The sequence below is a fragment of the Dendrobates tinctorius genome, unplaced genomic scaffold, assembly GCF_039654945.1.
Source record: "Dendrobates tinctorius isolate UK_male_01 unplaced genomic scaffold, ASM3965494v1 ptg000370l, whole genome shotgun sequence".
Classification (NCBI taxonomy): Eukaryota; Metazoa; Chordata; class Amphibia; order Anura; family Dendrobatidae; genus Dendrobates; species Dendrobates tinctorius.
In genome coordinates, this window is record NW_027362036.1 from 5,756,805 (window position 1) to 5,784,667 (window position 27,863).

Consider the following 27,863-nt stretch of genomic DNA (forward strand, 5'->3'; position numbering starts at 1 on the left):
CTCCAAGGCTATTTCATGGACAGGTGTGGGCAATCCCTTCGTTATGTCATTCTCAATTAAGCAGATAAAAGGCCTGGAGTTGATTTGAGGTGTGGTGCTTGCATTTGGAAGGTTTTGCTGTGAAGGAAACAATCGGTCAAAGGAGCTCTCCATGCAGGTGAAACAAGCCATCCTTAAGCTGCAAAAAAACAGGAACATGTAGATACCCTCAAATGAAAGCTGAAAGTCTGAACTTCAACTGCATCTGAATTGTTTTGTTGTCTCTGTCCAAATATATATGGACCTAACTGTATTTTCTCTGTCCCAAACGCTCTACAATAGCCACCTTGGGCACTCTCTATGCTTCACGTACTGTGTCCTGTCTTGGCCCATTACTTCTTGTAGTTATAAACTCTGGGTTGTACTGCCAGTTGTCCTTTCCTGAGACCTGTCTTTGATCAATCACTGTCTTTCCGTTACTTTTACCCTTCCTTCTACCAGGATCTCGCTATCTTCCATCATGGTCTTTTCTCATGTTAGGAACACTCATGTCATGCTGCACTGCTCAGATCAGACCTCAGGACTGCTTTCTGAGCACACTGCCCCCTATCTGATGTCCGGAAAGAAAACTATCTCTGTCCCCTCAGCTTAGCCCCTCTGACTCTGGGCTAGTCCCAAACTTAATTCTAACTCTCCCTACCATCCAGTAACACACATTACCAACATCATTAACGCATATCACAATTCACATTTCACAAAACACCACACTGAACAATACGTCCATCTCCTTACAAAAGTAAAGACTGTTTAAAGTATTGTACTTGTACAGGTATCACACTGGATATTATCTCACATATATCTACCTTTTTCTCTCTGTCTATAAATATGTGAGTATGTATATGTGTATGTGTGTTGCATTTTCACATTCATCCAAGTTTTCATCAGAGGTGTCTGGGAAGTAGTAGGGTTCAGCTGCATTACACAATATTCTGCACACTACAGGAACAGATGCAGTCAGACATCAGGTTTTGGGCTTCCTATATAATATTTACTATCTTTATATCAGAATCTGAAATAGGAGCATAAACCAACAAAAGATGGCCCTTTTGCAAGAAAAAAATGTGGCCCCCTTGCAGTCCAAAAGTTCATCACAATGCACAATTCCACCTACTTTGTGTGACGCTAGTCACAACCCACGGCTAGGCCGTGAATAAGCGCAGTCAGATGTTCCTGGGTCAATACCAAAAGATCACGTAGTAAACCATGGGAAAATATGAAGTCGCAAGTCAGGTCACATGCCAGGGTCAGAATGCCAGAGAAATAGCAGATAAGCAAAGGGGCAATAACAAACGGGTAGTCTGAACACGGTCCAAAGGTCAGCAACAGAATATCAGATGCAAAGGGGCAATAACGAATAGGTAGTCTTAACACGGTCCAAAGGTCAGCAACAGGATATAAGATGCAAAGAGGCAATGACAAACAGGTAGTCTGAACACGGTCCAAAGGTCAGCAACAGAATATCAGATGCAAAGGGGCAATAACGAATAGGTAGTCTTAACATGGTCCAAAGGTCAGCAACAGGATATAAGATGCAAAGAGGCAATGACAAACAGGTAGTCTGAACACGGTCCAAAGGTCAACAGCAGAAGAAGATCAGAACTTACAGCACAGGGTACGGGCGACCACACCAGAGAGCACCAGCTTAGAACAAGCTTTTGACTGGCAATGATCTGGGCCAGACAGCTCATCTAAATAACAGGGCAATTACCAAGAATATGGAGCACCTGTGGAAGTCTCTGCACCTTCCAGTCAGATAGGTCGATCGAGCTGTCAATCAAAGCACTGACAGCACAGCACACCCCAGCATAGGATAGGATGCCAGAGCTGTCCTAGACACTCTCAGCAGAGGAATCGCGACACTTTGACCCCTTAAATCTTGGACCCCTGTGCTGCTGCACAGGTTGTAGTAATTATAAATCCATCTGCTTCAACTATACCAGGGAAAATACATTTTCAAAATGTCACATAATTAACAGAGCAAGAAAAAAAATAATCTGAAGGTCCCCCATAGGGTTTGTACAGGATTATAAACACATGGTGGCTTTCACCTGTCGTTTGATTATTCTGGCATGTCTGCTGTGCTTCACTGAAATCGTGGGTGACTGAGTTGTAATACCGCACACCACCTGCAGACAGATGTGGTGCTAAAAGTATCTTTCTCTAATTTTGTACAATTCCTTAAATTGGAGTCACATTAGGATTAAAAAGTGGATGTTTGGAGTTCATAGAGATTTTTATAGAGCTTTTCTATATTGAGAGTTTGCATAAATTACAATTAATAGGGACATATACAATTTTTCTTTATAGCTGTAGAGTGGGATGTCAGAATCCCAGGCTATGTAGAGACTTGTGGTCTGGGGGTGACTGAGGTGTGATGTATTAAGAAATGTGTTTTCAATGTTCTATACTTTAAAGAGCCATAAAAACAATTTGTACTTTCCATGACCTATGCGTCTAGTGATATTGCAGCATACAGTCCGTGACACACATAGGCGACTAGTACCGTAGTTTCAGACACCCCTACAAATGATGCATACAGGTCTCCCCTAAGAGATCTGGGAGTGAAAGCCGCCTGTGGGAACATAACTTCTAATGTCACCAGCAGAGACTTCCCACTTAGATGCTGGTGTGACCATATGCTGCTCATAAAGAACCAAGCTGTCAACCTGGAAACTTCCTCCTTCATTAACTCTCACTGTCGTGAACCCAGACCTTGCTCTGAGCAGAGGAAAACATGCTAGCAAAGTAAGTTTTACGATGTACTGTCAAGAACACTGTGTCATTTAGGAGAGCTGAGCATGTCAAAAGTAGAAGAGGCAAATCTGTAATTCTGATGTATACAAAATACAGATGTTAATGCCAATTGGCTATATCTAGGATAGTTTTCTGTTGTTTTATTATATTATTTTTTTGCAAGTTCTGGTTAAAAAATGGGTTGGCCTGAGCGTTCGTATGTTTTTAACGGGGAGAGCAGAGTAAATAGCTGCCAGACACTTATGGCAACAGCTAATCTCGAGGGAAAACAGGAGGATCGAGCACTTTGGATGGTTTGCCCTACTTTAATCTAATATATAGGGGCTTTTCTAGGAATAAAAGAACCATAAAGTCGATAATAACACAGTGGGGAAAATATTTTAGTATTAATGTTCATTCAACTGTTGATAAGCACTGTCCACTGCTCCAACCCAAAACAACTGACTCCGGTAACATTACATGATATAATTTCTTTGGGTCAGAATCCCACTTGTATGCTTTGATGCAACTTTTGAGCCAAACACAGGAGTGAATCCATAAGAGAATTTAAGTCTTTCCTTTTCCTTCTTTTTAGATCCACTTCTACAAAGGGCTTAAAAATCTGCGCCATTGCGTGATTCCTGTCTTAATCCAAAAGGAAAGGGATTTATCAATGAAATATTTGGGATTATTAGTCTTCATAATAAAGTATTTAAGCCTCATTTGTAAAGGTTGAGAACCTGCGGGGAAAAATTTAGAAATAAACGTTAACACCAAATTTGCTACCGGGAAGGCCATAAAGATAAGCTTCTAGTTTGTTATCTCTGATCAGTCTTCTGCTTCTGTTGTCTTGTGATTGTGAAGCTCCACATTGTATTGCAATTGTGTGCAGGAAACAAGAGGCACATTGTCAGATTTTGGACAAGTGCATTTCTGCACCCCTTAATGCCGACCCAACTGCAGGTCTCGTGATCTCAGCAAACAGCACCATAAGGGTGTACGATGTATATAGTGAATGTTTAGAATGGTGTGAGGAATTCTACTCTCACAATCCATCTAGAATGATCAGGTTTATATATAAGGACACATAGGGATCTATCATGTTTGTTCTGGTTATTAGGCCTGTGGTCAGGTTCGAGTTTGTAGACACGATATGGGGGCAAAATAGTTCCATATTGCTCTGTGACCTATGGTGGCCACACGGATGATTTCCACCAAGCTAATCATTGACTGAATGAAACATAAAAGACAATTGTCTTAGAAAGTTTTATGGCAGCCGGTCACTGACTAAAAAGAAATCAGCCATGTTTATATTTTTGTCCCATAATTGCTAATTCACAAAAGATCTTTCTATGAAAGAACATTCCTAAAAAGATTGTTTGCTCATCCCCTGGAGTGATTGAATATGTATGGCTAATTAGAACAACTGCAAGTGCCAATGCGGGTTACAAGGTTCTGTTTGATAATTTAATGTCCACCAGACATGCATTCATTCAACGGTTCTTCAACCATCCTTAATCCAGGATTTCTGGATGATCACACACAGTGATGTCACAATCTATGAAGCAGAGTATTTATATAGGGTTATATATAGGTTTGGAAAATCTATGCTTTCTGTAGTAACTTTTTACTTATCTATATTACCCATTTATGTGTGTTATTTTATTTTTCCGCGTGCATACAATTACTGTAATCTACTGAAAGTTCCTAGTATTGAAGTCTGCACATTTCTGGTCTGTACGTAGCATTACTGTACTTTAATAATATAGGTTGTACTTAGGTTTGTTGTTTATGCTGCTTTTTTAGATTTGTGTGGTATCAGATCATTCATGCATCAATATCTGCACATGTATAAATGCCTAAAAAGTGTATCTTTCTAGCAAACTGTGGCTGTCAAAGTTTGATTTTGTGTATCAGTAAGAAACAGTATGTAATCGGTAGTCCCAAGGGTCTGATGTATTATTTTCTCAGGTGCGTAATCCAATAATGAACTGGTTCAGTTTATGGCATAGTGACAATTCTACAATTTTTATAGTTAACCATTTATCTCTGTCTTTACCATGGTATTCTTGAAGAAAATTGCAGGTAAACTTGGATTTGGAAGCAAAACTAGATTTCAAAATTGTATCTATTGGTTCATGGTTTTTGCTAGAAAACAAATGTCTTAATTTTTTGCTAGAAATAACAAGGTCTCCAAAATTACAAAACTGGAGATAAAGAAGCAAAATGAAATTGTGCTCAGATGTGAGTATATACATTTTGTCCAGTTCAAATGGATAGGTTGGTGCTATATAAATGACAGTTAGTAAATAATGTAGTAATAACATTTGCAAATTAACCAGGGAAAGTCATATTCTACAACCTAGAGCTACTACGTATTCCCTCTTAATACGGAATCTGTTGCAATCCTACATGTGGGAGAAGACATACCGTATACAAAGTCCTTTTCCAAACCTTAGTAATTAGGAGTATCACATTAATTCATGTATTCAATCTATATGTATATACGAGCTTCCATCAATTACAACATGAAAACCAGTAATAATAATTGTCTTTCTATAGCGCCGACATATTCCGCAGCACTTTACATTTCGGAGGGGACTTGTACAGACGATAGACATTACAGCATAACAATAATCACATAGATCATAACAGATACCAAGAGGAATGAGTGCCCTGCTCGCAAACTTACAATCTATGAGACCAGTCACTCGCAACTGACAAAATATCTTCTCCATAAGAAGCTGAGGCGAGCATAGAGCGGGGCCACCTACCACTACTTTTTCTTTTCTTGGGATATGTTCTTTTGTTACCTTAATCAATATTAATGAAAAGTATATTTTATTTGGGGGTTGTTTGCTATGTTAGACACATTTATTGCCTCTAGTCATATATCACCTAACTGTGAATCTATAAAAAAAAAAACTTATGGTAAGGTCCTGATTAAAGTTTAGCACTGCCTGTGCACCATCATATATTTGGCAATAATTACCTAAGAAAAATGTTTATATAAAACACATGGAAATAAAGCAGAGTTGAGGTTTTTACTGACTATCACAATATATGATTCAGGTTTGTATAAAGAACTTCATTCAAATACAATCAAAGTGAAGAATTCAGTTTTGCTACATATGGTCGTTATTGAAAGTCTTATATAGAAATGGCTGTTTTCCATTCCGGTCACTTTGCCGAAGTTGAGGCTTATTTATAAGAAATTATAGGGAGCAAATATTTCCAATGCATCTAACAGACATTTTCATGTTTTCTCAAGATCTGAACGTTTTTCAGTCTGGGATGTAGCGTCATTTCTTACAAGAATGCACCAAATTTATTAGACATTGATCACATGTTCTGCGTCTAAAAACTGGCGGACATCCTTCACCATGTCAGACCAGGCCAATATATTTGTTTTCTGACATTTGGGTAGTGTTTGAGGTATCATTGCGCTTGTTCCTAAATACTTAACTAGCACTGGAGTCTTTGTAGATTTTTTTTTTTGACATTAGAAAACTTTTATGAAGATCTCGCACCATAATCTCAACCTTGAATAGCGGACGCTGGAAACGTTTTTCTAGCATGAAGCGTTTATTGTGGTAACTACAACTTGCAATTCCAAATCTGATCTGATGACATTTTACATTCAAAATTACGAAATATTTCAAAACTATTCCTGATGCGATATTGAGGATAGAAAGTTTGGAATTTGCCACAATTTATTGTGAATTCACAGGGCGATAAATGTGCTTCTCTGTCGGATAACTACAGATTTATCCCAACTGAGTCTTAGAAGGTTCAATGGAATATTCAACTCAGCTATCTATCTATCCCATATCTATCTATCTGTCCCCTATCTATCTATCTCTCTATATCTATCTGTCTATCTATCTAGCTATCTATCTATCTATCTATCTATCCCATATCTATCTCTATATCTATCTGTCTCTATCTATCTATCCCATATCTATCTATCTATCCCATATCTATCTCTATATCTATCTGTCTATCTAGCTATTTATCTATCCCATATCTATCTATCTATCTATCTATCCCATATCTATCTATCTATCCCATATCTATCTATCTATCTATCCCATATCTATCTATCTATCTATCCCATATCTATCTCTATATCTATCTATCCCATATCTATCTCTATATCTATCTATCCCATATCTATCTCTATATCTATCTATCTATCCCATATCTATCTCTATATCTATCTATTTATCTATCCCATATCTATCTATCTACCGTATCTATCTATCTATCCCACATCTATCTATCTACCGTATCTATCTATCTATCCCATATCTATCTCTATATCTATCTATCTATCTACCGTATCTATTTATCTATCTATTTATCTATCCCATATTTATATATCTACTGTATCTATCTATCTATCCCATATCTATCTCTATATCTGTCTATCTATCCCGTATCTATATATCTACTGTATCTATCTATCTATCCCATATCTATCTATCTATAGATCTATCTATCTCACATATCTGTCATGTGTATCTGAGATCCATGTAAAATATTTAATGTCAGTCTATCTAATATCATTTCTCTGCTCATATTTAAAAATGATAAAACTATTATCATTATCATGATATTGCAATGTAACTAATAGCACAGATGTGAAATCTAGATCTAGGGCTGATACACTGCACATGGCCTAATAGTTTGTGGTTTTCCTGATAATGGAAGCCGTGTAAGCTTGAAAGATGTATAGATGCTTCTCACAAAATTAGAATATCATCAAAAAGTTAATTTATTTCAGTTCTTCAATACAAAAAGTGAAACTCATATATTAGAGTCATTACAGAGGGATCTATTTCACGTGTTTATTTCTGTTAATGTTGATGATTCTGGCTTACAGCCAATGAAAACCCAATAGTCATTATCTCAGGAAATTAGAATACTTTATAACATCAGCTTTAAAATTGATTTTAAAATTCGAAATGTTGGCCTACTGAAATGTATGTTGAGTAAATTCACTTAATACTTGGTCAGGGCTCCTTTTGCAACAATTACTGCATCAATGCAGCATGGCATGGAGGCGATCAGCCTGTGACACTACTGAGGTGTTATAGAAGCCCAGGTTGCTTTGATAGCAGCTTTCAGCTCGTCTGCATTGTTGGGTCTGGTGTCTCTTATCTTCCTCTTGACAATACCCCATAGATTCTCTATGGGGTTAAGGTCAGGCGAGTTTGCTGGCCAATCAAGCACAGTGATACTGTTGTTTTTAAACCAAGTATTGGTACTTTTGGCAGTGTGGACAGGTGCCAAGTCCTGCTGGAGAATGAAATTTCCATCTCCAAAAACCTTGTCGACAGAGGAAAAAGCATGAAGTGCTCTAAAATTTCCTGGTAGACGGTTGCACTGACTTTAGTCTTGATAAAAAACACAGTGGACCTACACCAGCAGATGGCATGGCTCCCAATCACTGATTGTGGAATCTTCACACTATACCTCAAGCAGCTTGGATTATGTGCTTCTCCATTCTTCCTCCAGACACTGGGACCTTGATTTCCAAATGAAATACAAAATATACCCTCCTTTTGGAGTATGTCAGTGACTGCCTTCTGGACATCTGTCAAGTCAGCAGTCTTCCCCATGATTGTGGAGCTTACGGAAACGGACTAAGGGACCTTTTATAAACGCTTAGGAAGCCTTTGCAGGTGTTTTTTGTTCATAATCCTAATTTACTGAGATAATGACTTTTGGGTTTTCATTGGCTGTAAGCCATAATCATCAACACTAACAGAAATAAACACTTGAAATAGATCACTCTGTAATGACTCTATATAATATGAGTTTCACTTTTTGTATTGAAGAACTGAAATAAATTAACTTTTTGATGATATTCTAATTTTGTGAGAAGCACCTGTATCTACAAGGGAAAGCAACAGATCCTTGAGCACATTCTTTTTCTCTAAGGCCTCATTCACACGTCCATGTTGCACGTACGTGTTCTATTTCAAGTATAGCACACGTACCCATTATAACCTTAGGTGCTATTCACTTGTCCATATATTTTCTGAGGACGTGGGTCCATGCAAAACTCAAAGATACTTGTTCATTTTTTTTCCTGTGTCATGAATGAATAGTGCCAATGCAAGTCTATGGGTCCATGAAAAACATGTACAGCACATGGCTTCTGTGTACAGGTTGTGTGTTGTCCGTATTTAACACCGCAAAGCATAGGAGAAGTTTTGTAAGCTATTTATTTCTTCATCCATCCATAAAAAACACTGATGACGCAGATGGATAACAGGGACACACTGATCCAAAACATTCATGACACAGGGACCATTTTTTCTTCTATGTGTTTAAACCTGATGTGCGAATAAGGCCTAGCTTTTACACTTTGTAGAATAAAATTTCACTTTTGTGGATGTTGATAATCATTCTGTAAACCTCTCCCGTGAACAATTATTTGTGTAATGTTAAAAATGGACTCTTGAGCTAATGTTTTCTTCACCCTCTTCCATCCAGATTTGGAACTGCAGTTCTCCACCAACTAGAATTTGGAGCGAGCGAACAATGTATGGCTGTTTTGTTGCTGTTGGTGCTCACTTATTCTATCTAGATCATATTAGTTTTCACCCAGTCCAACAAGAGCCAGTTGCCAAAAACATTTGGGTCCACTTCTCCTTACGTAATACTAATGACATAAACATTAATGGGTGCTAAATCAGAATACCTTTTGAGAGGACAGTTTCTACCTAAGCGCCCCATGCTGTGACCAAAGATATCTACTGGATATTCATGAAATTTTCCTATGCTTACATCTATCTTCACTAGTGAATAAGTATATGCTGTGTTCCCTGTACAGGTACGGATGAAACAGCACTGGATGTACCCAACCCATAAATGACTGGATAGTCAGTCCCCTAAACCATTAGTGTCTATTTAATGCTGCCAATGCTAGTAAAGCTCAGACTTCATATGGCCAATGTAACTCTTGATCAATGAGACTCTCACACAGCCAAACCAGATCTCACACTTTGCACTGATGAGGGGCATTACTCCGAAACACAGTGTCTGCAAATTGAGATTCTGGTTTTGGCTTTTATCCTAACTCATGTGACCGGTCTTGTTAAAGGGTCGACATTGACTTCTAGGATTGCTACTTCCAATAGGTGGCACTAGAATTCTAGTCCTCTTCCTCTGAAGAGGCAATTTGCATTGATCAAAGAGGAAAACATATTATTTCCTTTAAGACAAAGAAAGTAACTGGAGCTTTATGGTCTATGTACAGTATTAGTAAATGTGAGGTACCTACTATATATGACATGTTGACATATCGGTTAGGCTAGTTTCACACTAGCGTTTTTTGGCGCTGTGTTTTTGCGCAGTGCAAACGCATACAAAAAACATCATGCATTTTGTATGTGTTTGCTGCTTTTTTGCGCATGTGTTTTAACCATTTTTTAGCCATTTTTACTCTTAAAACGCATGCGTTTTTAAATGCAGACGTGCGCATATCCATGCGCACATCTGCGTTCCCATAGACTGTAATGTGTTTTTTTGCGCATTCCGTGCGCATGCGTTTTTTTGAGACAGGTCGGACGGACCAAAAATGCAACAGGTTGCGTCCGGCGCGCTTGGGCGAACACTGCAAAAAAACGCATGCGCACGTAAAACGCGTACGAACGCGTGCAAATGCTACACCATGCGCACCCATGTTAAAGAAAGGGAAAAGGACGCAAGCACATGTATGCGCAAAAACGCAGAGCAAAAAAAGCTAGTGTGAAACCAGCCTTAGTCATGCAGAGACAATTAGAGTGCGCTGAGGGATTTCAGTATGAATATTCCTTCTCCTTGCAGCGCATCTTCCCTTAGAGACTTCATTGTGAAACCCATTTTAGTCAGCATCAATCTGTATATGTCTACTGCAATTGTCTACTAGGACATCCCCATTGGTTTTCTAGGCTTGTAATAATAGTAATAATCATAGCACATTTTGTCGGTAAATTAATTGCAGCTAATTGTGTCAACCTGTCTGAGGGTGCAGTCAGACAGCCGTATTACTCGCACAAGGATCGCATCGCAATCCTTGGACTGGCCGTTGGTCTCCTGACCTGAGAGCGACAGCATATATTTCTATGCAGCTGTCACGCTCAGGTCAGGAGAGTTGGTGGCCAGTCCATGTATTGTGATGCGATCCTTGCGCGAGTAAAATAGCCGTCTGATTGCTCTCTAAGACAGCAAAATCCCATTTGCATGTGGTGTATAGTAGCCTAATGTCACAATTGTCCAAACAGTGGTGTAGCGTGGGTAGCCAGAGCTCAGGACAAGACACGTATTTAACGCTCCCTTACATGGGGACCACCAGCCCTTCCTAAGTCCCTTTTCTAAGTCCAGTAGCTAACCCTTTATCCCCAAAGCACATGTACTATCTTTTAAGAAACTGTACTTTGAGTTTGTCCTTGACTCTCTATTTTTTTTCAGAATTTTGCTAAAATCCGACATAAAAAGTAGCAAATAAACAGTTATGCATTTTCATAATATATTTTTTTTTATTTTATTTTTTGCTTTATTACATTTTTTATTCAGTAATTACTCTAAAGCTAATGCTAGTCCTAACCCTAACCCTAGCAATCTCAATAGGTAGCATTACAAAAGTGTGTAAAAATGAAACATTATACATGCATACATATTTTTTTCAATCGTTTTTTTAAAGGAAGCCTCCCAGGAGGTCTCTGTCTCTCTTCTCAAAAATTTTTTCAAGAGAAGAGGTAGAGAGCTAAGGAAGAGTGCATGATTCAACACAGTCTTAAGTCATTAGCTGGTCAGCCGCTGTCATCTCGGTCGCTGCCTTTACAGATTGCAACAGTCAAGATGAGTTTGCAGTCAGCTACCGCTCTCTATGTAGCCAACAACCAAGATAACAAAGCTAACTTGATTGACACTTCACTATGGATATAACATGACTGTGGTCTAATGACACAGGATGAAAAAATGCTGGCAGTGGCGCCCCGCATCTCAAATATATTTTCTTACAGTTCTGTCCTAAGCTCCCTCACATCCAGTTTAAGTACCCTTGCATATGTCAGTTTTGCTGGCAACAAAATATAACAACTTGTCCGCACAATACAGCCACTAAGTTATTTTTCCTTTGGCTTTTAACCTCAACCACTGGTGGGAGGCAATGTCTATATATAACTAGGTTCTAAGAAAACTCTGGGTAACGACAATTCATGCTACTACTCTTCTAACGTATATGTCATGTATAATCCTGCTATATTCAGATGTAGCAGAACTGAACTTATCAATCAACAATAACTTTTGAAGGTAATATATATTCTCTTGATGTAAAAGTGAACAATAATCATCCATAAACTCTAATGTATATACCACATAATCAACTTAGAACAGGGTAGATTTGCGTATTTGCTGCCTGCAGTAGCCACATATTATAATTTGGGGATTACTGTAAGGTCATTTTTTCATTTATTTTCATTCACATATTTTTTTTTAAGGAAACCTATCCAAAAGGCCACCTCTTTAGGAAGACTTTCCTCTTGATCTTTGATCTGGTGAGCAACTTTAAGAGGAATAAAGATACTAGACTTAATGTGCAAAGTATATGAAAATGGACAATTTCAACCATAACATTCCTTTATGAAGTGAAATTTAACAGTGAGCGATCGTTTTAGTTGACGTTGGGCACATTGTGAAATATGGTTGGCTGAGTGTAACATTATCCTTCAGTTGTCTTATGCTAGATCTTTATACAATATATGAAATATAATAGTTTGAAGTAATGTACCCATAAAGGTGACACATACTTTTCCTGATGTAATTGAATATGTCTGGCCAATCTTAAGTGTTTATCTGCAAGGCTATTGTTAATATACAGTACAAGACCAACATATAGTGGGTTTTTTTTCCAATACCTTTCTTTCTTTTCAAATTTCCTTCTGCTTCTCCCTGGACCCAGCTTTACAGAGCTGAATGGATGATCCAATTCTTATCTGATAAATCTACATTTAGCAGCACACTGCTTCTTCTCAATACTGCAGGCTCCTCTCCCTGTTCTTCTGTGTGCTTCCTGGTAGAGATAGATAGATAGTTAGATAGACATGGGATAGATAGATATGGGATAGATAGATATGGGATAGATAGACATGGGATAGATAGATATGGGATAGATAGATATGGGATAGATAGATATGGGATAGATAGATAGATAGATATGGGATGGATAGAATAGATAGATAGATATGGGATAGATAGAACGCCACATGGACAATATTTATTGATGAGGTGACCATTGATAGTTTTGAAGGTAGTGAAAATGACTATTAGATCAATGTTCATTATGGTCTAGGAAATGATTAGTACCTGTTAACTAAAAAAACAGACTGGACATGAATGACAAGGAAAAAAAATCGACCCACTTTTCTGGATAAAAATTGGACCGATTTTATATGTTGTGTGACCCTAGCCTACTTGAGAAAAATTCAAGAGTAGGTTAAAAATAAATGGAATAGCCGAAGAAACAACTAATGCTTCACATTCTTGCTGAATCCATTTCTAACTTTGGCTCAAAAACTTACTCAAAATTGTTTTTTTGGGGGGGAGTTATTAACAATTTTGGTAAGAAAGTTGCAAATTTGGGCACATATACATTTGTGCAACTTTCTTTTAATTTCTCTTGTCTTCACTTTTAAAAAGTAGCAAAAAAGCAGGGGGAATTAACTGAAGTGTTGGTGCCATCATCAGGAATAAATTGATTTAAGTGTGACAGATATTGGTGCAAATTATTGCACAAATTTACACCTGCTAGATATAAATGTATGTAGTTAGAGCTGCCCTGGATGCTCTAGCACAATCACTTTTTCTCTCCTTGTGTTAGATATTATCTACATTTTTCCAGTTTGTCAGCCATTTCTATGACCCGGTGACAGCTGTAGCTTTTCCATGTACAAACTTTTCTACTTGCCACAAGGCATCTTTATTATAAAAGGTTGGCTCTCCCGTCACCCACATGAAATAAAGCGCAATGTGTAATACACACATCACACACCTGGAACACTACATGAATAATTTTCCGCTGTACAGGAGGCAGAAATTCAATATATATATGATGATCGCGTTCTTTCACTTCTGTTTATACAAATCTTATCGGGCTGGAAATCTTACAGCGGTTTCCAAAGCATTCATTGTCTTGATTGGTATCAGAATTTGTGTGACCAGCCTACATGGGAGTCAGGTGTATGTATGTAATAATATCGGAAATATTATGAAAAACCGCAATAATATGTTAAAACTAAAATGTGTCGTTAGTAGTTTTGCATAGGACTGCAGGTTAACCTGTTATCAAAAGAAGCAATAATTTAACTTTCCTATATCAGTATATGCCAAAACACCATCTATAAGAGATATGATCAAATCTTCTGCATATGAGCTTGTTCTCTGTCAGAAGTACAGTGGGGAAAAAAAGTATTTAGTCAGTCAGCAATAGTGCAAGTTCCACCACTTAAAAAGATGAGAGGCGTCTGTAATTTACATCATAGGTAGACCTCAACTATGGGAGATAAACTGAGAAAAAAAAATCCAGAAAATCACATTGTCTGTTTTTTTTTCATTTTATTTGCATATTATGGTGGAAAATAAGTATTTGGTCAGAAACAAGCAATCAAGATTTCTGGCTCTCACAGACCTGTAACTTCTTCTTTAAGAGTCTCCTCTTTCCTCCACTCATTACCTGTAGTAATGGCACCTGTTTAAACTTGTTATCAGTATAAAAAGACACCTGTGCACACCCTCAAACAGTCTGACTCCAAACTCCACTATGGTGAAGACCAAAGAGCTGTCAAAGGACACCAGAAACAAAATTGTAGCCCTGCACCAGGCTGGGAAGACTGAATCTGCAATAGCCAACCAGCTTGAAGTGAAGAAATCAACTGTGGGATCAATAATTAGAAAATGGAAGACATACAAGACCACTGATAATCTCCCTCGATCTGGTGCTCCACGCAAAATCCCACCCCGTGGGGTCAGAATAATCACAAGAACGGTGAGCAAAAATCCCAGAACCACGCGGGGGGACCTAGTGAATGAACTGCAGAGAGCTGGGACCAATGTAACAAGGCCTACCATAAGTAACACACTACGCCACCATGGACTCAGATCCTGCAGTGCCAGACATGTCCCACTGCTTAAGCCTGTACATGTCCGGGCCCGTCTGAAGTTTGCTAGAGAGCATTTGGATGATCCAGAGGAGTTTTGGGAGAATGTCCTATGGTCTGATGAAACCAAACTGGAACTGTTTGGTAGAAACACAACTTGTCGTGTTTGGAGGAAAAAGAATACTGAGTTGCATCCATCAAACACCATACCTACTGTAAAGCATGGTGGTGGAAACATCATGCTTTGGGGCTGTTTCTCTGCAAAGGGGCCAGGACGACTGATCCGGGTACATGAAAGAATGAATGGGGCCATGTATCGTGAGATTTTGAGTGCAAACCTCCTCCATCAGCAAGGGCATTGAAGATGAAACGTGGCTGGGTCTTTCAACATGACAATGATCCAAAGCACACTGCCAGGGCAACGAAGGAGTGGCTTCGTAAGAAGCATTTCAAGGTCCTGGAGTGGCCTAGCCAGTCTCCAGATCTCAACCCTATAGAAAACCTTTGGAGGGAGTTGAAAGTCCGTGTTGCCAAGCGAAAAGCCAAAAACATCACTGCTCTAGAGGAGATCTGCATGGAGGAATGGGCCAACATACCAACAACAGTGTGTGGCAATCTTGTGAAGACTTACAGAAAACGTTTGACCTCTGTCATTGCCAACAAAGGATATATCACAAAGTATTGAGATGAAATTTTGTTTCTGACCAAATACTTATTTTCCACCATAATATGCAAATAAAATGAAAAAAAAACAGACAATGTGATTTTCTGGATTTTTTTTTCTCAGTTTGTCTCCCATAGTTGAGGTCTACCTATGATGTAAATTACAGACGCCTCTCATCTTTTTAAGTGGTGGAACTTGCACTATTGCTGACTGACTAAATACTTTTTTTCCCCACTGTACATTACAAATTAACCTCTTAAGGACATGGACAGTTTTCGTTTTTACACTTTTGTTTTTTCCTCCCCTTATTCCAAGAGCAACAGGTTTTTTTTTTTATTTTTCTGCCAACATAGCGATATGAGACGAGTGTTTTTCCAAGGCGAGTTGTAGTTTTGAATGACACTATTCATTTTACCATACGATATACTGGAACACGGAAAAAAAAAACAACAAATTGAAGTGCAGCGAAATGGCGGAAAAAAATACGGTTTTGCCACTGATTTTTGGGGTTTTGTTTTTACAGAGATCATTGAGTGGTAAAAATGACCTAGCAATATGATTTTCTGTAAAGATGTACAACTACACTGATACAAACTTGTATAGTTATTTTTTATTTAAGTGGTGAAAGAAATTTGGAATTTTGTAAAAAAATAAATAATTAAATACGTTGATTTGTGATCCATGGTCTTAATGGCAGACGTTAAAGGTCACCACACTCATTAGACTAATAGCTGAACACGCCGATGTTGATGGACTCCGCCAACGGTCTAATGTGTACGTGGGCACAGGCTGACTGATGGTCAGGAGAGATGTTGATCGTGCATGTCCGCTGATTGTCTAACGTTCATCTCCAGAAGAACAATTCAATGTCTCAGTCGGTGGCTTTCTCATAGAGATCACAGAAGCGCTTGGTCGGGCGAGAGCTCCTGTGTATAGGAATGTCGGCTGAGATGGCTGTCAGTCAAACCATCAGCCGATGATTTGTTCTCTGGTAGCCTTCTAATGTGTATGGCCAGCTTAACTTTACACTTTGTCAACAAGTCCTTCTATATGTGCTTGGCTTTGTATACAGGTCCTTAGTGTCCGAACTAGAGGGAAATGGAAACCTATTGCATGATTATTATTCACATAAGGCAGGAAAGGTTTAATAACCAATTCAGCCCTGCTACATCTGATCGTCTAGTAACAATGCGTCTGGTTACCATGGTGCATGACACATAAGCTTATAAGAAGAATTAGCAAATAATGGTATAATTACTTGGCTCTTATTTCTGGCAGATCCTTACTACTGAAGGAATTTCACTACTGAAAGCAAATTAAGGAATGGGGAGCTTGCCCAGCAAAAGGGGATATTCAGCTATACAGTCCACCATGTCAGTCACTCAGAGAAGCCCTATTGGTAAGAACTTTTACTTTACTTCCATTGCATTTGTAGTTCTCCAGCTCTCCAGCAAAGCATGTCGATGCCCTCCTTCTGGGTGCTGTGCCAGGAGCCTGGCTCCACTGTGCTCGGCGGCGGTATTCACTTTTTCCATCACTCATAGTGAAAGACAACACAATGATATGCAAATAGTGAAGAACAGGGAACCATTTCTTATCTGCTGTTTCTTATCTGAACACATAGAAGCTTTCAATATCAAACTTCCTAATTTTAACCCATTATATTAGCATTGAGCTGCACACGTCCACATAAAAGTTTTCAATAATTGCCATTCGTAGTATACAGTGTTGCAAAAGAGTTTGTTTGTAGTCTGTTACCATGGAAACACATAGATCTGCAAAGGATTGTTTGTAGTCTGTTGCCATGGTGTTGCATAGATTTGCACAAGAGCTGTAAAAACAAAATGGTAAAGGAAATTCAGCACTCTGCCAAGTTACTTCTTTTTCCATTTTGGATGCATTGAAACAATAGTTAATAGTTAAATGGTTATGAATGTAAACAACGTCTGTAATGGGGTGACCTACATTAGACAACATAAGTTAATATAGGTGGGATTCCCAAGCACTACCCATTTCTGGTTGGTAAGAGTTCATTCACATGACTGTATTGTAGCATGTATTTGATGGTAGAACTCATAACATAGGATTAGATCTCTAAATGTACACTTTATGTATAGGGCAGTTATATGACCATATAGACCAAGTACAAAGCTGCATTTCTTAAAGGGAACCTGCTATGTCCCCAAATGCTATTAACACACAAATATAGGGTTAATCTGCAGGTTAATAGCGTGCAAATGCTGTCTTGCTGCTTTACTGAAAGCGCAGCTACTGGGAGGAAATTAACTTTATTCCTCCCAGCTTTCATTCCTTCCAGATTTCAGTCAAAGAGGCGTGCCCGGAGTGGCTTCAGTCACTGCTCACAGCATTGTGAGTGGCTGCTGTAGTAAGCCCCAGCACTTTGACAGCTCTCAGATGTGCATCTATGTAGAACGAGCTGTCAATCAAAATGCTGGCATGTGCTTATGCCACCGTTCACTGTGTACTGAGCAGTGATTGTAAGCGCTACGGGCATGCCTCCATGACTGAAAGCCAGCGGCTCCCTGAAGAAGAATAATCATTTTCTCTCATTCGCCTGGCTTTCAGTAAGGTGGCTGGACAGTATTGTAATGCTATTAGCCTCCATACATGCTTTTAACATCCATACAATGCAAATAAAAATTAAGTACAATTATGGAGCATGTAAATTTTACTTTACGCACCTGCTTCTGTCATCTTTAATAGACTACCACATGGAGACAAACTATATATATTATAGAATTGCAAATCCATGAATTATATGTTATGTCCCAAGTATGTCTCCAGTAAGTCCAGCCCTTTAGAAAACCTATTAATAGTTGGTTCTGCATATCAGCGAAAGCTCTACATTTAGAGAACTGAAGCATAAGTATGTTGGGAACTGTAATGGTATTTTCCTTCTCTCTCATCATTACTAAGCCACCTGCTCAGTCACAACGTGTCACATTCTCTATAGCGTTGCACAAACATGGCTTTTTGTTTTTCAGCAGTGGACAAGTGCGTGTTTGTGGCTTTGTTCAATTTCCCATCTGGTGGTCAAGGTGATTTAAGCATTCGCCTTGGGGAGCAGCTCAACGTTCTTTCTGAGTAAGTGACCTCAAACTGTCTTGTTTTTATCCTGCAAGTTGACTATGATGCAGATAAATATGTTTTCAGGTTGGCATTGTCTGAGATACTCACCTAACCTGGCATCATCCTTAATTCATGCACAGCCTCATACACACACAGAGATCCTTGTACACAGAGGTTGAAGATGAAGTCCCTGTGGCCCTGCCCTACAGAATTGTGGACAATACATGGGCCATTCATTAATTCTTTCATTTATTCATTCAAAGATCTAATGAATGAATAAAAGTGAATGAAGTTGTGCGATTTGTTACAATACTCCTACGACACACCTCATCACTTGCCTTAGACATAGACCAATTGATATATCACAATGTCCAGATCACTTTGAGATCACTTTTTCAATAAGTTAGACATATGATTAAACTGAATAATAGAATAAATTCCTTATTGCGTTCTATTCTTTGGACCCCTGAATGAGGTATTTTCTTTTTTTATGTTTGGCTTTATTAAATGCTTTCTCAATAATAGCTTCAGATTAATTTTTAAATTAAAACGGCCTTTGCTTGTTGGCTAAAATCACTGCCAGTGGCATGAATATGTGGCATGAATATGACAGGGCCTCAGAAACTGACCATATGGGACAGCTCTTTCTACATGTCTAGGGTGATAACACTTGAATTGCAATAATGAGTTAGTGGGCTTGTGATGCCCTCATGATTTTAACATATGGGACACCCTCCCAGGGCCGTGGGGCACTCGGTACCAGGCCGGTGTCGGCGGGATGTGTCACAGCAGCGGTGACCCGGACCGTGGCCCTGGGTGCCCAATTAATGGGGGGGAATTGAAATGGTGGTGGAATGTAGTTAGATGAATAGTTTGTGACGCCACCTGTGGTGCTCCGCAAATGAGGTGTTAGGCCGACGCTGCCTGCAGATCTTCTGGGACTAGTGGTGTGTTGCAGCCAAGATGGTGAAGCTCCCAACAGGTGGAGCTGTAGTCTCAGGGCATTGTAGATGTGGAATTAGAGGAGAGGCACAAGCGGTGTAGAAGCTGGTACCCAGATGTAGCGGTGCTGGGTGCGTTGGCGCGAGAATGAATGGAGGACACCAGGGCTTGTAGTTCCACAGCTTTACTCACAGTCTATAGTATACACAGGTGCCTGCCTCCGTGCCGTGTCCTCCTGGTCAGGGACTCGGTCAACCTCCAGACAAGATGGAATGCTCCCTTCCAACGCTCTGCCAACATGTACCCTTCTGAACGTCTCCTCTATAGCACCTTTAAGTGTGAAGTACTCCTAGTACTGAGTTACACTGGAGTGCCTCCTGACAGATGTTCCCAAGAACTCTACTTGTACGGCAGACAGCTGTAGCCTGCTTCGGGGACTCCTTACTCCTGAGTCCTGGCTCTCTATCCAAGTTGCTGTTGTGCCCCCAAGTCTTAGATGGGAGTAGTGCATTTACAGCCCACTACTCCACCGGTGTCTGCTGCAGAACCATTAGTGTCCATACAACCTCGGGGACCGGACCCCGGCCTTGCGCTTAGAACTTCTAGGGAGGGTTCTCTCCTAACCCACGTCCTCTCTATTCCCTTTTACTCCTTCGTTCCGTACTAATCTCTCTCTCTCTTAAGGTACTGTCACACTAAGCGATATCGCTAGCAATATCGCTATAACTTGTGACGTTTATAGCGATATTGCTAGCGACATCTCTGTGTCTGATACTTACCTACGACCCGCTCCCCCGCTGGTTATCGCTGATCGGGCGAGAACGTCCAGGACTGTTTCTCGTCGGCAGCTTCCTGCGGCGCTTCCTGTGGAGAGACGAGCGACGAGCATGGAGCCGGGCGGGAGGATGCAGGATCGCCTAGTGTGACAGGTAAGTAGCGACCCCCGTCCCCAGCGATGTCGCTGGTGAGATCTGCCTGTGTGGCAGCTCACTAGCGACCATTTAGCGATGTACCAGTGATCCTGTCCGCGTCATATCGCTGGACGGGATCGCTGGTACATCGCTACGTGTGACAGTACCTTTATGGAAGATAGGGTCTCAGTTCAATGTCTTTCTCCTTCTTTCCTTTCCCGTGCCAGCTGGCTCAGATCACTGAGGCAGCTGCAGCACTCCTTCCTCCATCCCTCTTCCAGGGATCCCCACTCCTCTCCGAGTGGCTTCCTTCCTCAGACTCCCTGTCTGACTGACTTGTAATCCTAAACCTCCCCGCTCTTTTATGTATTCTCAACTCCACCCGCCTCCCAGCACGTTTCGTGTTCCAAGCAGGGAGCCACCAAAGGTGCTCTGCTACACTCCAAGCAAAGAGCCGCAATGTGGCTTTGCTGAACTACTGTGTTGTGTGGGGTGCGGATGTTGGAGCGTGGTCAGGAGCCTCCAACTTACCTGGATGGTGGGGCACCACACCTCAGGAGGAGGTGCAGTACCTCTGTGGCGACTAAGCCTCAGGGGCGCCACACATACCCTGCTAAAAAAAAAGATAAGAATCCAACCCAGACACTCAATTTGCAGACACATGTTTTGGGAAGTTTGCTCCTCATAAGTGCAAAGCAGGAGTTCTGATTTGGCTGGGTGAGAGGCCTCTGGATGGGTCTAAGGGGGAACGTTTCACCTTGTAGAGAGTGTCAAGCCAGTATAAGGAGACTTATAGGCAATGCCATGCATCTCTGGGAATGTTAATATACAAATACCCTCTTCAAAGAGGAAAAGGTGTGGATCCCCACTGCAACCAGGGCATTACAGACAAGTTATTTGCTGCTCTTCTCCTAATTGGCTTGTTCTAAAGTTTTGCATATTGCAGTGATTCCATCTCTGTCCCTAATCTGGGTTTATACATTTTTTTACATCAATACAATGAATTTTTTGAACATTGGGCATTACTTCACTGTTACATTAGGCATTGCCTTGGATATTTGTCAGTTCTCTGTAGATGATGGCTATGATCATGTGATAAGTGTAAACTAATAGTTATTCGTAACCAATGCTTATTATTATTATCTTACAGAGATGGTGAATGGTGGAAGGTAAAGTCAATTTCAACTGGAAAAGAGTGCTACATGCCTAGAAAATATGTTGCAAAAGTGTACAACAGGTAAACCAAAATCATAATCGTAGTAACATTAGCACAATGCACCGATATCTTTCAATCTTGTCTATTTTTGTGCTGTCTAAATCTACAACATTAAATTATCTCATAAAGGGTCTTCTGTACAAATATATGACAAAATTGCAACATAACACGTAAGGAACCAGGTAGTTCCTAACCTCAAGTTCCTGATTATTATTACAGGTGGTTATATAAAGGAATAAACCGGGAGAAAGCAGAAGAGTTGCTTCTGGTGAGCTGTAACCAAAGTGGTTCCTTCTTGATTCGAGAAAGTGAAACCAGAAGAGGTATGATCTGGATGATAGCCTTCCTCTATAATAAAACACAATTCATCCATTACATTAAGATTACTTTAACAATAGAAGTAAAGAAAATGTTTAGTGGTAAAAACTCATCTCTGGCTATAGGCTGCATGTCTCGTGGCTGTTAGACAGTTGCATTATATGAGGGCTTGCCTGTTTGTTAGACAATCCCTGCTTGTGTTGCTGCTGTCGAACAGCCACGAGACGTGCAGGAGTAGGGACTTGAACATATTTTCTAAGTACGCCGAAGACACTTGGCTAGTACCCGAGATTGCTCAGATAGCACCTTATCTAATCATGTTTGCTCATCACTATTCACTAATTGTTCAGTTGACTATAAAGAAGCAGGGGGCAAGATAATATGTAGTAATATTAACTGCAGGATCAGACTGCTCAGGATTTGTTTGTAGTCTGTAACTATGGAGATATATATATGCATATACATATCAGCGGTACACAGGATATTTTTAATCTATTCTCTTAGTAAAGGTTAAGGTGGGTTGAGTTTGGTTTGAACCAGCCTCTAAGATCGAAGGCTTGTCCATAATTACTCTCCGACCCAATCTAACATCAAACGTAGAGCGATGCAAAGTCCGACACGCAGTGAGCATTCTGTCCAGGTCCTATTCTAATCAATGGGAGTACGGCACGATACTCACTGTGGCTGGGCATATTTTGAAATATTTTCCATCCCAAAGATCTAATTGTACAATGAGGAAGACTAACTCCACCCTTAACCTGGAAAAACAGATGTACCTGCAGATAACACCTATACTCCAACCTTTCCACCACATTACTCTTACAGGGGCCAAAGAAGGGAACCACTCAATAGGGATAACAGAGCTGGAATCAATCACAGACCAGCATGAAAGCAAAGCCAAACCACTACCGATATCGCAGTTTATTGCACCCCTGTTAGTGTGACTTATGAGAAATAGGATATTGGAGAGAATTGCAGATAGCGTTGAGTGAAGGCATAAATTGCATATAGGCTAGATATCAGATGTACGTCTGTTTAAAGGGCCGTACTTTTCAAAGAGCGCTCTTGTCAGCCATCAGGAAGTCCTCACACCTGTCATACAATATGTGGTGTGAGCTGTGGAAATGATGCTCTGAAGACATTAGTAACAGGAAACCATCTAGCCTGGTGCTCATACCCAGGTGCAATGCAGCCAATGTCATATATGTGTCTGGGTCCTCAAAGTGTAATTTACTGGATATCATTAAAGAGCAGCAAACATAACTCTAACTCCTGTGGCTATATATGAGTGGTACAATGGGATATACTGATAGAGCAGTATAATGAGGTAATATAAGGTACAGAACAGTGATATGGTTGTATGGTGTTGGTTTGAGAGTCTTGTGTGGGGCATGTTTTGGAATATAGAGCAAGAATTCTAAAATTGGATATAAGATTTTTTTAATAATTACACTAAAAGCTAAAAATAAATATACTAATTTTTCATTCTTACAACTAATATAACCCCAGCACCTCAGATCAGCATTACAGCAATGCGCTGATTATAGGACACCTATTTACAAAAAATTATGTTTCTTCATTACAGGGTGTTATAGTTTATCGGTACGGAAATCAAATCAAGCTTCACTGGATTCTATCAAGCATTATCGTATTAACCAGCTAGAAAATGGCTGGTATTATATTTCACCCCGTCTGACCTTTTCCACACTTCAGGAAATGGTGGAGTATTACTCCGGTAAGGCCAAGTTTTATAAAGTAAATACGGTATATAACCATGTATGTCTGATGTTAGAAAAGCATAGCTTCTTTCTTCTATGAACAGTGCCACTATTATCTACAGGCTGTGCCTGGTAGTGCAACTGACTTATTCAGACTGGTCATCTAAATAGAGCTGATTTGCAGTCTAATAAGATAAGAAATGGAACTAATTCTGTTTAAAAAAAAAAGTTTATATTTAGTGTATATACAGTATTGTTTTCTTATCCTGAATCTGTAACTAACAACTAATTACTAATTATAGCAATAACTGATTGTATAATACAAATTGTGCATTAATTCTGCAATGTTTATATAAATATATATTAAATCTTTAGACCAATTACTTTTTAAGAGTCTTTTCTGTAACTAGGTATGCCGGATAACGACATCTTCAACTGTTTCACACTTTCTTATTTATCTATAAACTTAGTTTGATTTTTGTCTTTCTCTTTAAGAATTGGCAGATGGAATTTGCTGCATCTTAAAGGAGCCATGTGTAGCACAACGTTTTGTCCCTCCTGCTGCTCTGACAACAGAACCCACCATGGTCAGGAAACCAACGCTGAACTGGCGAGATCTAGATAGGTAAAATACAGATAAGATCCCAAATAACCACATCCTCCTCTCCAGCATTTTCTGCTTTTATGAAAGTGTCAAAAATGTCTGAGCCAGGTTATGTTCACTCCAGCATAAAAGGCTCGATTTACAGATTACGGCATATTTCACAAAGAGAATTGCGCAAGATGAAAAACTATTCTTTTCCGTAAAATGATGCACACCAATAATTCAAAAAGATCTGACGAGATTTGTCTGACTTTGCCTGCTGCATGCACTGTAGAAGAAGACATTTATACTTGCCATCATTTGTCAGAAGGGGGCACTGTGACTTGCAATCCACACGTATTTATTTAGCATAATGGGAACTGAGCTGCAGTAACTGAGAGCAGCCACTATGAGGTGTATGGAGCTATGCTGTTCCAGCTCCATACACTGTGTACCTGCCTCTGCCGTGGGACATTCTAGCAGCTAATCAGTGCTGTACCAATTTGATATTGATAACCTGTCCTAAGGATTCTTCTGCATATAAATAAAACATGGAAAGTTTGTGATCCATATCCGCGGTGCTGGCTTGTGAAGAAATATCAAACCCCGGATGTATTATAAAAATTATGGTTTCTTTTAAATTAATAATACCTCTGGCATTTGAGGTTTCTTCACAAGCTGACAGCATGGATATTGACCATAAACTTTCCATGTTTTATTTATTTTTTTAGTGAAATCACCCATGGATCTGCAGTAGCTATCCAATCCTAGATCAGGTCAGCATATATCAATACGATCTCTTTCTTTTTTCTCCCCAGCTTTTTTTGTATTTTTTGCTGCATTCAGATGGTGGAGGCAGTCATAGAAGCTTGCTAGCATCAGAAGGATACCTCTACAACCATCACACCTGCTGTGTAGGAGCATCTCTCCAAACCTCATATAAAATTTGATGGAGGAGATAGGTGCTAAACAATTAATTCAACCACTGCGATATTTAAAGGAAGTCTGACAGCACAAAATGACTGCTCAAACCAAGCACAGTCTCTCAGTGTACCCTTGGCATGGCAAAGAAATTAAGTACACCTTTTCACCAGCTTGTTCTGTATCTATCTTTACCCTTCTCCTCCTTGATTGACAGCTCTGGCTTTACAGTAGCCAAAGAGGGAATGGATATATGAAAAACAAAGAGGTGGGAAGGTGTACTAAAGTGTGTAGCCACACCATGTGAGCACCAAGCATTGTGATTAATGTGAACAGTCACTTTGTGCTGACAGACACCCTTTAACGGGACTCTGTGAGCAAGGAAGGACTGTTCAAACTAAGTCCCGCAGCACAGTGCTTCACGGCGGGCCAGTCATTTATATACACCTTTCCACCTGCTTGTTTCTCCTCTAGCTCTTCCCTCCTTTGTCTTTGATTGACATCTCTGGCTTCAAATGGCCAGAGAAAGGAGGAGATAGATGGAAACCAAGCATGTGGTAAGGTGTTTTAATTGATTGGCCCCGCTGTGAAGCACTGAACGGCTGGACTTGGTTCCAACAGTCATTCTGTGCTAACAGAGTCCCTTTAAATTCAGGAAAGATAACCTTAGATTTAGGAGCTCAAAATCTAAAGATCCTGAGACAAATACAGGCAGTGGGTGAGTAAGTAAATAGTTGGCTGTCTGCCAGGTGGTGACATTATAGGTAGAGAAATTGTGGGGAGGTGGGTTATAAGCTTATTGGAGATTTTTTATGAAGTGTATGAAGCATGGAGTTGCAGTAACCTGCCAATCTGTGTTTGATCTCTCATGCATTTTTCTTTTATTCCACAGCTCTGCCCTATTTAGTGACAATACGAACTTAAATGAAGAAGACTGCCCGGTGAGCTTGGGTCTCAGGGAGGCGGTCAGTTCTTACATGTATATGACAGAAGAGATGGACTCGATGACAGATCTGGAGAGAGATCATCGGTGGAATGTATAAAGTGACCTGCAAGCTCATTTCATTGTTTGGGAGAGGGACAATTTTCATCAGTGAATCGGTACCTGTTCAGCGAGACGTTGCAGGCCAATGTTTGCTGACTGGTTCTGGGGAGGACAGTACTATATTTATTGCAGCTGAGCTGCTTTGTTGTTACTGTGTGTTTGCGTTTTCTATTATCAGCTTATTTGTCAATCATAAAGAAATGTCCTCTGCGGCTATGGACTGACCAATACATGACAAACATCGAAATGAATAGGTACAGAAGCAGGCAAACCTTTGGTGAATTCAAAACTTGAACCACTCTAATATGGAGACAATTTGTGAATGTGTGAGCTTGTTCTATATACTAGCATGATAGTCAATTCAATGACCAATTAACACTAATGTGTAGTAGTCACTGAAATCTAGAGAAAATCTTACTGATCATTAGTAGAAATGCATCAAAATTTCTAATTGAGAAGCCATTAAAGGGAAATTGACAGCTGGGTGAATATTTATAAGCTAATTATATGGCTGCATCAGTCTTTTATGGCAAATTCCTGGCAACCTCATTGAGTGGGGAAAGTTTACAGAATATGCAGTATAGATTCTCACTATTTCAAATTTCTTTCTTCTTCTTTGCAACGGCGTTCACAAGGAACCGAGAAATGAAACGAAAAATAAAGAAGTTTGAAAAGGTGAGGTTTAGCAAGAGAGTGAGGCCTGATCAGTGATCAGTGGGCATACTATCAGCAGACAGGATATGGATGGTCCGCCCGTAGTGCACAAATTTTTGGCTAGTCAAGGTCTTTTGAATATGTGGCAAAAGTTTGAAAAGGTGAACTACTTTAAACTTTTCCCATACAATGAGGTTGCTTGAAATCAGCCTTAAAAGACAGATGCAGACATATGAGTATAAGTAGTTTATACATGTTCCTCCCATAAAGCATAACTAGACCCTTGTAAGATATTTTCATATTTGCGTGCCCTTAAAATTACAAGTAGATCAATGGGAGCCTGAATCCTGAGGCATGCAGCTCATAAGGCAGGATTACTGAGCTGTATGTGCACGCAAAGCAGGGTACGGATTCAATAGAAATCATAGGCTACAGATTCAATAGTATATGCCCAATATTGTGCAAAAACCTTCTGATCGTTTGTGTAGACAATGATTGATACCTTATATTGGGTCTGTGATGTCCAATTTCATTTGAAGTATGGAGTGGATCAATAGTGGAATCACTGGTACAACCATTTCTCCAAAGAGTTCCAAGAGCCGTTTTTCAACACACCAGGTTGCAAGATGCTTGTGCTTCTGTGAGCTTCCTGAGTAGTCTAAGTGTGCTATCATGGCCTGTAGGGTCTGTGAACTTGTCTCTCATCGAGCACATGGGGCATCACTAGTTGAAAATGACAAAAGAAGCTGCCACAGTGGATCTTGATGATTTGCATGCAACCATTTATAACCTCATTGATAACATACCAAAGCGTGCAAGAGCGTCTATTTCTGTGGTGAAGCTTATACTCGATACTGAATAAATCGATTTTTAAAAAACA

General features: G+C 39.8%; 1 protein-coding gene across 2 annotated transcripts; it reads left to right on the plus strand.

The window, feature by feature from the left end:
* SLA2 (Src like adaptor 2) lies at window positions 1-27,863 on the plus strand. Of its 2 annotated transcripts, none has more exons than XM_073562912.1 (8): window positions 1-157; window positions 16,864-16,984; window positions 18,591-18,690; window positions 21,679-21,765; window positions 21,964-22,067; window positions 23,648-23,797; window positions 24,276-24,405; window positions 26,177-27,863. In XM_073562912.1, the coding sequence occupies exons 2-8, from the start codon at window positions 16,909-16,911 to the stop codon at window positions 26,325-26,327; spliced, it is 798 nt and encodes a 265-aa protein (XP_073419013.1). In that variant the 5' UTR covers window positions 1-157; window positions 16,864-16,908; the 3' UTR covers window positions 26,328-27,863. The 2 variants fall into 2 exon arrangements, with proteins under 2 accessions (XP_073419013.1, XP_073419012.1); XM_073562911.1 differs by lacking the exon at window positions 1-157 and adding an exon at window positions 2,655-2,784.